Here is a 16,988-nt window from a genome sequence, read left to right as displayed (position 1 = left end):
AATACACTTTATTTAGAGAAGGGATCTATGCTATGTTTACTAAAAAACATGTTTAATTTGCCAATGCCTGCTTTGGCATCTTATAGTTTGCATGTAGGCACTCCCAGCTTCTTTATGCCAGACTTGACAAGTGCCACGCATCACAGGTCAGACATTTCGCAAATCATTAGTCATTCCCGCATTCCAGCACAGGAACATTTAGTCACGCAATTTCGAGTTGTTCTGGGCTCAGAAACAGTGCTTTTTGTGCCACGAGTGTGAAAAGCTATTTGTAGGTGCACTGAAAAAGACTCTTAAAATCAGCATTTAGCTGCTCCCAGTGCCTGCAGCCAGGACAGGGGTGGAAGAAACATTAACAGCTGTCATTGTTAAACCTCGGAACACTGCGCACTGTTTCAAAAGGCTGATGCTGGATGGCCCATACTTACTGCAGAAGCCGGTAACTTTAAATTCAGTGGCATTATGCACCGGTGAGCAGCACTATCCCAGTGCAAGTAGATTTGAACAGAAAGTGGCACTTACTGCTAGCGCTCCATATGACACCTCTTTGGATAATTTCTGATGTTTATCTCCACAGCCATTTATCTGTATGGTTTTAATCACAATTAAGTTTCACACATAACAGAAAGGAATGTCACACATCAGCGCACTTGAACTATGGTAGTGTCTCACATAAGCAATCTAGTACTTGGCAGCTATGTGAGGCACTGCATGGACATACAGTGTACACAGGTGCTCAAGCACACACATTACAGGGAATATAGATTGCTGATGAGGAGCCCCGGGCAAGGTTTGCTGGCCTGCTTTGAAGGACTTGGCAGCACTGCTAAGTACAGGCAGACTACTACAACCTACACTGAAGTTCTTGGAGAGTACTGCCACCATTTCAGGCAGAGCTGCAAAAGTTCCTGAAAATAATGCTCCCCTTTGGTGTACTGCACCTGAAGTATTCCTGCCTTGTTCACATATATAGAAGTACTATGTGCAGATCAGATGGGCTGAATTCTGCGGTGCTTTCTCTTTATTGAAATACCCCGCTCACCCTGAGATCGACAGTGAGTCTTTTTTACTCCAGACGAATCTTGGAGAATGTCATGCTGTGACAGCCTCTGCCCCCCAATCAGGAACAATAAAACACTTTCTAACTATTGAATCAAGAATTTTCAATTCTAGTTCAAACATAGAGGCGAGGATTACTCTTCTCTTTTCTTCACTGTAAGACATAGCAGCAAATAAAAACATTTCAAAACATTAACTACATTCCCCCTCATAATGTCATCCACCAATCACCATGAATCAAACCCCCCAAGTGTAAGAGGGAAATCTGGCTCCTGCTTTCTTTGAAGGAAAAGTCTTGCTGTCAGTCCATAAGAACCTAAAACTTCAATACTGGTAAAAAACCAACATTTTAGAACTTAGTCCACCACAAACTGTCCTTGATCTTCAGGCTCAAGTACCCCCAAAACAGGTCACTGAACACCGATATGTTGACCTTGCATATACTAAGCAATGTCTGCAAATTGCATTTCTTCTGTCGTGATCTTCATTCCATCACCAAGTCTACTCCTACTTCTGTTCATTTCAGGAAATAGAAAACTCAACAATTGCAACAGCCTTTGCCAAATCAGGAAAGGAAACTTAATTTAATTGTAAAATAACATATCAAGCATTAAATCATGCACATATGTGCATTAATCACTGGCGGGGTAATCCTCACTTCCATGTCATTAATAGAATAGAAGATTCTTGATGCAATAGCTAGAAAATTGTTATTCTATGGCAAGACCGGGTGCTCAGATTAAACTGGTGTAACACTTTCCGACAACAACAGAAGCAACATTTATAATAGGTTTGTAATATAATGTTTCAAATGTACATTCAGCCGCATTCAAGATATTCTCTATCCTGGACCCCAAGTAGTAAGCTTTTAAGGCCATAGCAGCTCCTGCAGAATGCCCTCCTAACTTGGAGATAGCAATACCAGCCTCAGACAATAGCCACCCTACCCACCTGGGCAAAGATGCTGAAGTCACTGGTAGAAAAGGTTTTTGTAGAGCAATAAACTGTTGCCTGATGACTCTTTTCTAAATTCCCTCCTAAAATCCATGTATGCTTTAGAGCATTGTACCACACACAATTTAGGACTATTTGGACATGCAGGGTAAGAGATACATCTAGAATGTGTAATTATATTCCTAGAAATATGAAATCAAACTCAGAAGAAAACAAAATACATGTTAAATCCAGACCCATGCATATAAGATACCCATCTGCATGAAATCAGACAGAGCAGCATTGTCAATTTCACAGATAATTGTTTACATGCCACGTACGTTTTCCAGCCATCTCTCAATCTAGTGAAACACTACATTACCTTCCCATAACACGAAGGAGTATATTTACTAAAAGCTCACACAACACACGGCAGCAATGAAAGTTGATGTGCTGCATTGGATGAATGGAAGATAGCTGAACAGCGCCATATCTACTAATAAATGACCCTCTTCAGCCCACTTTCTGCGCAGGCGCACTTGAAGCTGCCTAGCATCAACGCTTGCACCCTTGCTTATTGTTTGTGCTAGAAGGATTACCTTCCTTCACGAAACCAATCCGAAGAGGCAATTTCCTCTTTCTATGTGTGACGCAGAATGTATCACACATAGAAAGAGAAAGTAACAAGAAGAAATCAACATTTTCTCCTCATCACCATCATCATCATCATCTGTGGTCGGCACACTATTTTGATCCCAGGTTTACTAGCTTTAGTAAATCTGGTATTCCCTCAAATGTCAATTACAAAGTCACACAAGTTGGCACAAATAGCTCCTACCCTGGATTTATTACTCCCATTAAAAGGCATGTTTTCTCTTTCAATGATTGGCATCACGCAAGAGCAACGCAAATCCCAATAAATCTGGGCCTAAATATTTAGGCTCGGAACGATTATAAAGTTGAATGCCACTTAAAGGTTTACAGACTAAGGGGTATTCACCCACTGGTTTACCATCTACCGTATTGTGTCCTGCTGAAATAGCACAGCAGAATGTATTCATTGACCTGTATACCAAACACTTAGCTGCTACCTTATGACAGAAAATTAATCACTGGGTGTACACATGACCTCAAGGAACCCACATCTCGCTTGGTGCACCAATATACCAATCTCTTCAAGGTTGAAAAATATCATTTATGCGTGTTGTAGGACCATGCCTGATGATTGTAAAATTCTGTTTGCTGCAACATTCCAGCTATTTGCCAACAACTCCCAAAACCCTTCAAGCCATGAGCCATAGCTGTCGGGTCCGAATCAACTGGTGCAGTTGACCCAATGGGTCTCTGAGTGAGAAGAAATAATAGGGTTAAGAGTTTTGAGTCCTTCACATCAAAGTCAATAGCATCAAGTCCGCATCCAGCCTCATCACTTGTGATATTACCCTCGAAATCATCATGAGGGTCAAAACGCATAGTGAAGATTCTCATTCCAGTCTTGAAGGGTCGCATCTGTCTCTATTGCCAATGGGTCCGGCCTCCAACTAAAGAGATTCTCCTGTTTGGTTCTACAGCCTGAACATAAACAAGTCCACACTGCACAGATCCTGCTTCTAAATGAAAGACTGAAACACCTGAGAATGCAGCTTCTAATCATTGTTATCCATTAGATATATATAATTCGAATCCGCTATGTTAGCCGTTGTCCCTGAATGTTTTCTGCTATCACAGATATGCAAAGAATCCATGGCTATTTTCATCAATATCTGAGATTTTGTTCCTACCTAGCTTGTTGATGTAGCTGATCATGGATATATTGTCCATCCTCAGAAGAATGCAGCAATTCTCCACTTGAGGCAACAGAGTCTTGATGGCAAATGAACCCACAAGGAGTTCCAAGCAATTGATGTGATGATCTAGTTCCATCTCTGACCATCTGGCCACGTGGAGACTGTGCCACATTTGGCTCCCCAGCACCAAGTGCTGGCATCTGATTCTATATCTATCTCTGGTTGGCAGCCAAAGATGGCTCTGCTGTTCCAGGCTTCCATATGTGCTAACCGCCATGACAGCTCTGCTGTGGCATCCGCCAGCAACCTCACCTGGTCCACATATTACAGACCCCTGCAAAGGTGTAGAATCTTCAATCTCTGAAGGGCCCTGTAGTGTAGTGGTCCTTGGAAATATGCCTGGATTGACTATGCTAACAGACCCACAATCCCAGCCAGTATTCTCAGTGGTTAAATCTGTTTGGTCATTGCCAACCTCAATTCGTGCTTGCTACTTTACATTTTCTGCATCAAAGCTGCAATTGAGTTTTTAATTGCACCTGAAATCCCAGAAAGTCAGATATCCTTCACCAATGGCCTGACTGGGTTGTGGCTGTCCATTTAAGAGCATTACATCATCAGTCCTATTTAGAGTGGATGGCGTGATTTTTTTTTCACTTTGGGACAGCCAAAGTAAAACTGGCAGTTCCAAACTAAAAATAATGAGAATCCCCCCCCCATATCCGGGAGAATACTCCCAGTACATCCGGACTACTATATGTTTATTTTTCAAACAAGAACTCCCACCATGGGTGTTTGATTTCGGAACACAAAAACATTTGCTGAGCTCTGCCTGAAACATAGCGGTCACTCAGCAAGCTTCCAATGCCTTTAGAGGAGCTGTCATGGTGGTGCCTCTTCTGAGGGCACCGAGATCTCTATATGGCCAGCACAAATCTCTAGGTAACGTGGGCAGTAGTCCAGCCAGGGTGGCGGAAGCATTACCTACACAACCCTGACAATGGCGACCCAACTGCCATAGTCTAAATTCAAGAGACTCACACTGGTCACAGCCTTTGAACTTGCCCTGCTGGAGCATTTTGACTTCCATTAAATGAAAAAGTCAGATAGTAAAATTTCTGACCGGGACGACCTGTATCCAACATCAGCTTCATTGGGGTTGGTACAAAATCGATCCTATGTCCCAAAACAGATTAATTGTCAATGCTGTCTGGGATGTAGAAATGTGGAAACTCATACATTGGTACAGTGATAAGAATCACATTGATTAGGTTTGATGTACTGCAAAGGTTTATTAAAACTGTTTTCAACTAGATTTAAGATTCTAAACTAGGTCATATTTTGAAGTACTGAAATATTGCTGTGTTTGTTAGGATTTTATAAAAGTATCTTTTTATTGTTCAGAATTGAATCATAAAATTAATTTATTTGACTTGCTTTGCTGTTTTAATGTAACATTGTTTTATACATATATTTTTATTTTAGGAAGTTGGTTGTGGTTAGACAACAGTGTTGTTGATTTTGTAAATTGGAAGAACAAGTATCCCACGGACGATTCATCACAATGTATCGGGATGAGCAGTCTTGATGGTGAATGGTCCGATCATCACTGTTCGTCCTACAAATTTTATGTTTGCAAAAAAAAGAAGGGTGAGCAGAACTACGTATTTTACTTTGATTATATCAAACCTTTCGTGTAATGAAAAACTAGATCATGTTGAGAGTTACTTTAAAACATTCTATGACTTATGTTTAAAGTTTACCAAACTAGATTTATTTAGCAATGAAGGATGAAACAAAACCATTGTATGAGTCTTCTGGTCACAGGCTTTTTAGGTTCTAATGAGAAACTTAATTTACAAATGAACTACAGTAATCTAAATGAATGCAAATCCATTTGATATTTTATTGCGCATTCTAAAATATGTATTACAGCATAATAAATCTTACTATTGGCCTGTGGTTCTTCATACATTGCTTTATTTATTCATACATAGAGTGCATTAATGGTGATTTAATGCCATTCTTACATTTTTTACAAATAATATATATCTGTGATGGAGCATACAATATGAAATGTACTAATATGAGTATATTTTACACTGCTATATTTCTTGTGGGATAAGAAACATTATAAAAAGTAATAGGTTTTTTATTTTGGCTTTTTTTTCTAGTTCTCGATGCAACTGTATTACCAGCAAAACCGCAAGGTAAGATAAATGTCAACTTTTACAAAAACCATTCTCATTGCTGCTATAAGACAATGAATGATCTCTTTTTTGGAAGACATTTTTTCTCAAATGCACAGCGTTCAAAATATATTTCAGCGAAAGAAAATACATGAAATACAACAACAACAAAATGAAACAAGATAGCTCCTCTGTAAAGTTTCGAAACCTTTTTTAAAACATGACAATAAGTATTTTGTAAATGTGTCCAGATGCTGAATTCCTAAGTATTTACTTTCATGCGCATATGCTTTTTACCCTCCAGCACATGCTAATATCAACATATAGTGATTAACAGAAATGTCTCAATATTTCACATATTTTTTTGTTCATTTGTTCTTTATTTTGTCTAACACATGTTTCGACACCCCTGGGAAACAATCCTGCGGCTTCATCAGGGCGGTTGATTTTCTAGGTCTTCCTTCCGGTTATAATTCCATCCCAGCCTGCAATTATGCAAACCTCGGTTAGAAGACGGGTTTCCTGGTGCTTCAGTATCCTGCATTTGTATATTACGTGTGTTTTTTCTTTTCCTTGCATGCCCTATTTTGTGTGACACAGGCTGATCTTAGGCAGAAACAAGTGCGTACATTACTCCAAAATAGGGCACGCAAGAAAAAGAAAAAACGCGTGTAATATACAAATGCAGGATACTGAAGCAAGAGTATGTATCTACCAGAAATATTGTTAGTGAAGGAAAATTACTTTTTCTTTTAAACATTTACCACTCTTACATTTAAAATACTGGTGCGAAAAATCAGTGGTCACAGAATGCAGATGGAGCAGAAACCCATCATCAAGATAAATCTGATTTTTAAGGCTAACTCAGAAACGTGTTTAGGAAAACTAGAGCAGCCTATGAAGTAGAAATGTTTGATCTAGGAGGTGGTTTGAATTTGACTCCCCTGAAAGGTCTGCATAACATACGATTGTTGGTCCGAAGACCAGTTATTGGATGACAATTTGGTATAACTTAGCTCCATAAGTCATTCTTCAAAAACATTTTAACATAACTAGCTGCAAAGATGAAATGTTATTAGTGCCCAAGTAACTTGCAGTAGAAGACTGCTAAAAGCTTTACATGTGGCACAACATCACCAAAACTGGCTTATTTATAATTCCATTAAATGGTCACTGCACAAGATTATTATTATTGCTAGCATTGTTATTGCTATTATTAATATTATTTTAAAAGTGCATCTGCACTATAGCATCTTGTTGCAAGGTATTATCTATTGGCAGGACTTAAACTAGACCTGATCAACACAATAAATGTTTTGACTGACAGTGTACAAAGTCCAAATCTAGTGATGCTTTGAACATCAAAGGGAAGGTCATTTTATATTTTCAGGGCCAGGACTCAAATGACTCTTGGTCTGGTTCAAACGCAGATAAAGTGAGGAACAGAGCAGTGAAGAATCAGAAAATAGTTCTGTAGGAAATTACCACCTTTTGTGAGGCGTACCTCACATTTCTGCCCTTTCTGTTTTTGCTGGCTGTAGAACTCTGTGCACTTTACTGCTGTTGATGTAGAAAAGCACCCATGCTCCTCCTTTTAAAATGTTTGAATTGGTATACTCATAATTGGTATATTTAACTTACAAATAAGTCCCTAGTATATGGAACAAGGTGTGCCCAGTGCCTGTAAGTTGAATGGAATCAGTGGAGGGCAGCAGCTATTGTACCATCCACAACAGTAGCAGTGCAAACATGGCTTCAGGCCTTCTACCACTGAAGACTGACTGTAGTTGTATAAAAACGGTATCTTGACCTGTCAAAATAAATCCTTTTGATGGGTCGAAACCTCCCTATTAAATACTGATACTGACACCCCTATGTAGGCCTTATAGTTCCTAAGGCAGGGTTTAAAGGCAAGAAATGTAGGATTTGGATGTAACATGTCCTCACAGTGATTAGACACGAAAAGCTCTTTTCATTGTGAAGCTATGTAGGATGATAGCTCCTAAGGCAGCATGCATGGTATTCAAAAGCAGGATATGTAGAAATTGGAAGTAACATGTCCGTACAGTGAAAAGCCCCACTCAAATGACAAACACAATCCTGGTCAGCTTGGACCACAAACGCTACTAAATAAACCTGTGCTTAACTCCCTGATAGCTAGGCACAAACACAGTCAGGCGTAACATAGTGGCAATGTGTAAAGTATTTATGCAGCACTTAAACAGTAATAAAGAAAAAACACAAGCCAAGAAAAATGACATACCAATTTAGAAAAATAAAGGGAAACTAATAAACCATATTACAACAAATTGACCAAAATCCATTCAGAAAAACCAGAGATATGAGTTTTCAAAGTTTTAGGTGAATATAGCTCAAAGAAGCACAAAGCACCACTCACGGTTATCTCGTTGTGCTGGACTGGGGGACAGTCACAAGTTTAGGCCAACCGTGATTGAATGCGGGTTGAATAAAGGAACCAGGTTGGTCATTCTGGAGGGTTACCTTCTTAAGTTAACGGAGAGGTCATTGTCAGTTGGATCAACCGACTGGGAATCACAGACAGTTGCTGCTGTAGTGCGAAGAGCCGATCTTCACTGGAGATTTGCATTGGCAGCCAACACGGGTTGTCACTGTAGGCATAAAGAGCAGGTCTCACTGTAGCTTTGAATTGGCTGTTGACACCATCAGCTGCTGTTGGCACGAAGAACAGGTCTCAATAGAACTCAGAGCTGTCGGTCGACGCTGACGGCCATATGTCGACAAGAAGAGGTCACTTTGCTGTCAAGAGGAGCCCAAACCTCTATATCTTCACCTTTTTCTTCAGGAGGAGTGCACTCTGATGCCAGTCAAGGGTCCAGGACCTGGGAGGCACCTCTTGGGGATCAGGACCGCTCTAGCAGAGGTCAGCAGCAGACCACATGCAGGTTAAATTGGTGCTAGTCAGCTGGGCAGTTGCAGGGGGGTCCCTGGAAGCTTGGTGTGTCGCTGCAGCTCAATACAGAGGTCAGCCAACTGACTGTTAGAGTCACTATTGGGGTGCTTGGGTTCAAGGCAAGGAGGTTTAGTCTTCCTTTTCAGACAGCAAGGCAGTCCTACTTCTGAATCTTCAACAGGTGCAGAGGTGATCTGATGAAAGGGTCTGCAGGTGTCACCTTTATAGCTAGTGCCAGCCTTTGTGGGGGAGAATTCCCTGACCTAACCCAAAAACTCGTTCTGGTCAGTTCTTCCCCTTCCCCTGGTCCTGGCTCCAAACTGTCTAGGGTGACAAAGGTAAGGTCAGACCTGTTGTCAGTTTTCTTTGTGTGTGCTGCAGGCAGGGTCTTTTGAAGTGCAATCAGGGCAGGATACAGCTGCTTCCTAGCCATTATGTCCGGAAGACCCACTCCCCTCACACCTAGGACTTCTTTGGTCCAATGTCTGGAAAGAATAAATAACCCACAACAGTAGTGTCATTCACGGTCCTGTGACCCAGGACACTGGTAGACAGGCACAGTTGGTTTAGTCAGAAAAATGCATACTTCCTAAAAGTGGCATTTTGAAAATTATAAATTAAAAATCCAACTTTACCATTGAAGCGGATTTAGATTAGAATTAATCTGAGTGGAAACAATATTTCTCTATCTGGTCCCAAACTGAAGTTAGCACTTAATAAGTGTAATAAGACAACCCAGTTTATGGGAGAGAAAGCCTTACAGCTTTCAAGATACTTTTTGGGGAGTTTTCACTGTCAGGGCATATAAAACTTAATCCCACATATCCTACTTTTTAAATACTGTGTGACCAACCCCTTGAGCCTTTACGACCTACCTTAGGGGTAGCTTATAAGTATTAAAAGGGAAGCTTTAAGCCTGGCAAAAGGTGTATTTGCCAGGTCGAAATGGTAGTTTTAAACTGCACTACAGGCTGCAGTGACACACCTGAGACATGTTTTAAATGGGTACTTTAGTGGGTGACACCATAAATGCTGAAACCCACTAGTAACTTTTCATTTATAGGCACTGGGTAGAGGTGGTAACACATACTATGGGCTCACAAGTAAACCAAATGTAACACTCAGGTTTATGCCAATTTCAAAATGTTTTAGAAAGAGAGCACAATCACTTTACTTCTTGTTAACAGGGGTAAAGTCAACAGAAACCTAATGCCAACAGAAAAAGGGTCAAAAAAATCAGGGGATGACGGCAACAGTCTGGGTGAATACCACCCCGAGAACGTCAGTCCAAAAAAAACCCTTCCAGGCTTCAGACAGGTCCAGAAAAGGTGTCCACAGCATTAGCTCTCCAGCACCACCAGGTGGCATCAGGCAGCCCCAGCTGCGACTGTGCACCTACAGGTCACAACAGGGATTATTAGGAGCAGCTTGTGTGCTAGTATCGGTTTGTGAAATGTTTCTGTGTCCATTGAGACATGCATAGAAGAACTGAGAGAACAATGACAGCGACAAATACAGTACAAGTTTACATACTTTGGGACATTGGCATTCACAACACTACCTCTTCATGGTAGGGTGATGAGAAATCTGTGGGCAAATTATAAAACCACTAGAAATGTTACTGAAGGTAAGTATCTTTTATTTCTGATGGTAGAACTTCCCAAATATTCATCACAATATGATTGAGTCCCAAAGCCATAACTCCCTGGGAGGAGAGATAGATTAGTGTCTGTTACCCAAAGATGTCATGGACCATTGCTTTACAAAGAAGCTGTCACTGCATGCCTGTGATCCTTGGCTATAGTACTTGGAGGCAAATGACACACAATTGATGGACGGAATGCAGAACAAATAGAAACATTGACCCCCAGTCAAGAGATCTGGGTTACATCCATCATTCTTTTGCTCACCATGCCACCCCAGTTTAGACCTGGCCATATGCAAATCAGCCTTGCCCCTGTGCCTCATGGGAACAGTCAAGCCCGAACTGCCAAGCCAGGTCCTCCCTGGACCGGAAACAAGCATCCTAGGACCGGTTTCGGGGTTTCACCATATAGTGCTTGGCAAGAGTATGCAGAGAACACCTTTTAGTACCTGGCAGATATCAGCCACTTGAACAGCTCTGGAGGAACAATCACTAATGAAGTATAGCAAAACCCGATACAGTCAATGACCCAGCCCCTAATGGTGTGTTTGATCACTGCCTTGCCCTTCTTAGCGCCTGTGTAGCCCACAAAGAGCTGATCATCCACTCTGTCTTGATAAGAGCAGTCTATAAAGTAAAATACTGTGCGTCTTAGGTGCAGCCTGTTCAACCTGTTCAATTTGACTCACTGTGTACAATTACATGTCCAATCTTTTCCATCCACAATCATGTATTTTACAGGCAGCAGATATTCGTTGGATACTATTTGCTTTATGTATAGACTAAGGACAGATTCTCAGCATTATAAATATCCGGTGTTTAAACCATGGACAAATTCATATGACACCAATTTATTCTGCTCCTCTTTGAAATTGGTGCCCATGTGCCTTTAAATTTCCCCTAGGATCATAATTGATTAGAGTAGGTTCACTGGGTAACATCTGATAGTAAATATGTAGCTATGCCTGAGATATTCTTAACCTGAGTTTGGTGTGCTACAGACATAATTGTATTGTTGTCGTTCTCATAAACAAATCCCTGACCTTCGCCATTCTATATTTTCACACTCTCACTTCTTCAGATATGATCATCTGAACGCACCCACTTGCTACCATAAGCAAACTAATTATGAGCATTACCTCCAAATCTGCTTTATGTTAGTCTACAACCCACTGCAAGGTGCCACCCGGCTTTCAGACAGACTTTCTAGACAATAGTGGACAGTCTTGTCTATTTTTATAAATGTTACACTCTCACTTGCACCGTTCTATTATTTTCTGACATATCAGTATTTCCTGCAAATCCAATTCAGGGCCAATCTGAAACTCTTTCCCCCTTCATCCACCTCCTTTAGTTACATAGGTGGACCTGCATATCACCTTTAAGTACTTTTTAAATATGATCACTCCCACCAAAACTGACATGTTTTACAATATTGCATCCCCACTTCCCAGGCATTAGCTTGTCTAAAAACATGATTTCAGCATTATACATTTCTTGCACTAGTACTTATTAGTACTTCATATACATCCTTATTGGCATCTTTCAGGACCGCCCCACCTCTTTTTTCAATAGCCGATCAATCCCACTTGCAGAGGTAGAATCTAGCATATATAACTCTCCATCACTCAGTTGGCGTACATGCGGTTTCTCACAACTTGCCATCCAGAACCAGTTATTAAATGCCTGGCACACTTCCTCCACTAACAAGAGCACCAGACCACAGAGAACGCGGCAGCAGTACTGCAAGTTGGCCCAAAATGCAGACCACTGCACCCAACACAGTCCTCCCCTAATGCTGCTTCTCTATGGCACCTTGTGGGAGCTCAATAAGGATCCCTGTGCAACTAACACGGTATCCTCAATATCTCAATATGTGCCCTGCTCCCTGGCATCAAAACCTTTTGTGACTGCCACAATTAGTTCGACCCTCTTTTACGAAGTGAATCTTTTTGTTATCATATGTCTGTAGGTTTAATCTGCTGCAATTTAAACAGGACTACTGCTACCTAACTATTAAATCTATTAAATAAAGCCTCTAACTCAGACCTGATTTCTTCAGCAACTTTGAACCTAATGGTCTAATTTATCTTTTCCTATCCTTTCTGATAGGGTTCTCCAGTCTCATCAATTCAATTATAAAGGAATGATCACAATCCCTTAAGGAAGTCATTTCCCTGAATCTGTCTTTTAACAAATAAGCATTATTCATTCCTCTCCTTCTTATGTTAATAGGTATTCCTTGTTAAATCCTATTATGTTCCCATTGATTGCACTTTGTATAAAGACACAGATAGGAGAGTAATCAGTCCATCCTAGTAGGGATGTCACATAGAATTAAGGTAATCTACCATCATATTATAACTCTGTAAGGGCAGAGTTCTGAGTTTATGCCTGAATACACTCCCAAGCATCAACACAATTTCATTATGGCTTTTGATATCCCTTTTCTCACGTCAATCTAATTCTTCTCTCTCTTTGTGCATCAATCTGCCTGCGCCATATCAACTGGACAAATAGCTCTGTTACTTTACTCATAATGAATCATGTCTTCATAGGCTTTTGTGATTTGTCACTTGTGCTATGATCCACTGTGTGCATTGGGGCATCATAAGAAAAGAAACACTGATTATGACCAGCTCCGCTCTTATCTTTGGCAGCCTTGAAAAAGCCCCAGGCTTTAATGGTGAGAACGAGGTGAAACACATGCTGGCTAAAAAATTACAGAACGACGCCAAAAAATTATATTTGAAACATAAATATAAAATCAATAACTTTTTTTTTTTTCTCTGATAGATTTTACTCTTTTGTAGGTTTTTATGTATCATCTTCTGCAGGGATTCAGGCCCTCATAAATCAAGGAAGATGAGTATTTGGGTAGATGGATATGATGAGCTAATAAAATGATAGCATATGCAAATTAATTGCCACTTTATCTGGCAGTACAAGAGTGGAAATTACATTTTTAAACTGTTGATGTCCCAGCTCTAGGAATCGACCTTTAGAGAAAAGACAAAAGCCCACAATTCAGAGCGTTGGCCCCACCTCTAAAAAACGCCGAGGCTGATTATTGTTAATGGCGGTCAGCAGCGCTCGGCTCAGTTACACGAATAGGTCCCCATACTGTGGGTAATAATAGGAGCACTTAACCTTACCTTCCAATTCAGCTCCCCACAAGATGAGGTCTGCATATCTAACCAGTTGCCACTAATCTTGTGGTAAAGAAGAAGATAGCTATTTAAGCAAACATTATTTTTTACTGCAATTTTAATTATGGAGTAGCCTCATACAGAGGCAACCAATTGCTAAGTCTTTCACATTGACAAAAGGCGTCCTATAGTAGCTTGTGGTGCTGGCCTCTCTTAGGAAAAGTGAAATAGATTTGTCCCGCCTCAAGACTATGGATAGCTACTTTTGGAAAGTGATATCTCACACTCATCTCCTATAATGATGACATCATTTGAGAGGATGGCGCTTCTGTGGTAGTTTTCATTCAATCAGTGGAAGCCTGCACTGATGTTCAAGGAGGAAAGTAACTGCAAACGTATTCATTTGGAATGTTAAGTCCCAGCCTCCTCATAATATCTCTTTTTTGCACGCTTTTTGTAAAGTAGAAATAACAATATTCCCTTGCGATTCCTTTGGAGGGAGATAAAAAGGTCTCTAGCTTATGCAAAGTGTACAGCATCATTTCTAAGCAAACACTAGTCCTGTCATTTAGTATGCAAGCATGTGTCAAAACTGGTAAAAAGTAATTTATGTATATAATAATATATTCTAAGTGTTAAGATGCAAGACACATTTACATAAAAGGTAGCTGGAAAGTAAAACAGTGAAACGGCCCAGTGATCAGTGTAAGGTGAAAAGGGTGTGGATCATTTAAAGGTGTGATCACTGTACGATAGAAAGGGTGTGGCTAATTTAAAAGTGCAAACAAAACAAAATATTTCAATTAAGTTACAATTGCAATAGAGTTTCCCTCATGATCAGTAACTAACGGGTTATCAATGATGTTACTCCTAAGGACGGTGGATCTTTGAACCATGTTGCAGACAGCAATAGATCAGTTAAAGCTGTTTCATGATGCATGTCAAAGTCAAAAATGTAAAACCGCTGTTTCACTGGACTGTGCTTTTCATACCTGCTGTGTTCTGTGCTGTATCCCGACACTTGCCCACTGTCTGCATATCGTTAACATTTTTATTTTACCTGCATGTTTCGCAGGGACTGTTTGTTTTTATGGAAATGGTTATTGATGTGCATATTGTCCGACTACTTCAATGAGCTAATACAAGATCACTGCTTGTTGTTTTGCAAAATGACCAAATAAAATTTGTTGTTAAAAAAGAAAACAGTAAAATCGGATGCATCTCTCAAGAGGAGCATTCCAAATAGTGGCGTGGGTAACCCGTCACTCTGTCATCGGTCATAGGATTCCAGATAGGCAAGTCCAAAAATGAATTTCTGGAATCATTAGGCACAAACAGGTCTAGTTTTGTGAAAAAGGGGCTAAGAGTTCAATACTCCTGGTGACCTTGTAACTTACAGGAGTCTGACACTACATAGGAAAAAAGCTAATTTTTGTACGATGTAAATTATTTGAACCGAATATCTGAATTGCAATAGGACTTTGTAGTTTTGAACATGCATCTTGGGGTTTTCTTATTTTCAGTCTTTAAATATCCTTCGCTTTTTAATGAATATATCAAAAATAAAGTTACGGCATCAACTATGCATTATTAAACTAAACAAGTTATTTACCTGTTTGTGGTCTGTAATGCATTATTAACTAGTATATAATATGAGCGTGTACATTTATGAAAATAATTAGATTTTTTTTTCCACAGAACATAAAAATGAAGACACCCCTGTTCATTCCCACGGCAAAGCTGGAATTATAGTTGGAGTGGTTTTGTTTGTTGCGGCCGGCACTATCCTAGCGCTCTATTTCATCTACAGACGAAAGCATAGCCAATTAGTACCAGACATTAACTTTGAGAACACGTTGTACTTCAATGGAGCCAATGCACCTTGTGCAAGTGAGACCAAAGACCTCATGAACAATATTGAACAGAACGAACATGCTCTCATTTAGTGCAGCACAAAAAAGGGGTGATTCTGGCTGTGATTAAGTGGCACAGTGGAACTACTTGTACCAGTAATGCAACATCATTACCAATGTTAAAGAGCCTGTGAGCAGGCATGGAGCAAAACATTTATAATTCATGAAACTGTACTGGGCAACAACTATCTTAAATTTATGTTTTCACTGTGCTGCTGTTCTTGCCAGATGAAACACAACTGTGGGATGCAAAGCTTGATTAAGTCACGATTGCAACAGAGGTCAATGCACAATGATTTGCTTATAAAAGCCTTTGAGATTCTTTGAAAATTCGAAAATACTCAAGTGTTAAATAAATAACTGAGAATCTCCACACCACATATTGTCCAACATCAGACATGTCTTACAAAGTTACTGATATCAGGACAATCATCACTCATACTAAACATTTCCCAATAGCAAGCGAGGATAAGGAGATTCAGGAAAGAAGTTGTTGCCTTCAATAGATTTAAAGTCTGTACCCCTCCTCGCTATTACATAAACTGCAAGTATCCTAGTAACCAGGCTCCCCCCGCTCATGACTAAGTTAACACACCCTGACCAGGTGAGGATTATCCCTGGCCGTAACACGACGCTCAATATTCAATGCCTTCTATTGGAGTCCAACGATTACGACCACAGTGAAACAGCAGTGTTTGCTGCAGATACAGAGAAGGCATTCGACACCCTAGAGTTGGACTATGTCTACGGTGTAATGGTGCACATGCGGATCGGTAGGGGCTTCCTGACATGGACTAAGCTGCTGTATACACACCCTGTAGCTAAGGCCACACCGGTAGGACCATATCGGACAGTTATCGGGTTGAGAGCGGAACAAGGTAGGGGTGTCCTTTGTCACCCTTGCTCTTTGTGCTAGCTATGGAGCCTCTGGCTAGTCTTGCCCGGAAAGAAAATAGATACCATGGGTTGCAGGTTGGTGGTCACCTACATCGGATAGTCCTATATGCAGACAAATCACTAATTTTCCTTAAAAACATGTCAGGTGATCTGGCCGGCGCTAGTGCCATTCTTGAACAGTTTGCCTCGTTGTCAGGCTTGAAAGTTAATAGGCATAAATCTAGACTGTTCCCAACAGAGATAGGCTGCAATCCACTGGAGGGATTAGAACTAATGCAGTTGGAGCCCCTATGCCTGTCATATATAGATCAAGCTGATTTACTGGAAGGAAATGTGGGGCTGGCTATCAGGTCACTTCAGATGAAAATGGATTTTTGGAGCACCTTACCATTGTTTGTGGCGGGACGAATGGTGCTTCTAAAGATGGTGGCACTTTCATGGCTCCTCTATTTCCTTGATCATTGCATTCAGATAGGGGCCGGGC

General features: G+C 40.5%; 1 protein-coding gene across 1 annotated transcript in view; it reads left to right on the top strand.

Moving 5' to 3' along the window:
- MRC1 (mannose receptor C-type 1) overlaps positions 1-16,782 on the top strand; it is an 841,411-nt gene extending 824,629 nt beyond the window's left edge. Inside the window, exons 28-30 of the mRNA XM_085631521.1 lie at positions 5,265-5,429; positions 5,954-5,989; positions 15,393-16,782. Coding sequence (XP_085487647.1) covers positions 5,265-5,429; positions 5,954-5,989; positions 15,393-15,640 — 449 coding nt within the window. The 3' untranslated portion in view covers positions 15,641-16,782. The remainder of the gene's footprint in view (positions 1-5,264; positions 5,430-5,953; positions 5,990-15,392) is intronic.
- The last annotated feature ends 206 nt before the right edge of the window (positions 16,783-16,988 follow it).

This window comes from Triturus cristatus, chromosome 10 (genome assembly GCF_964204655.1).
Source record: "Triturus cristatus chromosome 10, aTriCri1.1, whole genome shotgun sequence".
Taxonomy (NCBI): Eukaryota; Metazoa; Chordata; class Amphibia; order Caudata; family Salamandridae; genus Triturus; species Triturus cristatus.
This window is presented reverse-complemented; position numbering and strand designations above follow the sequence as displayed.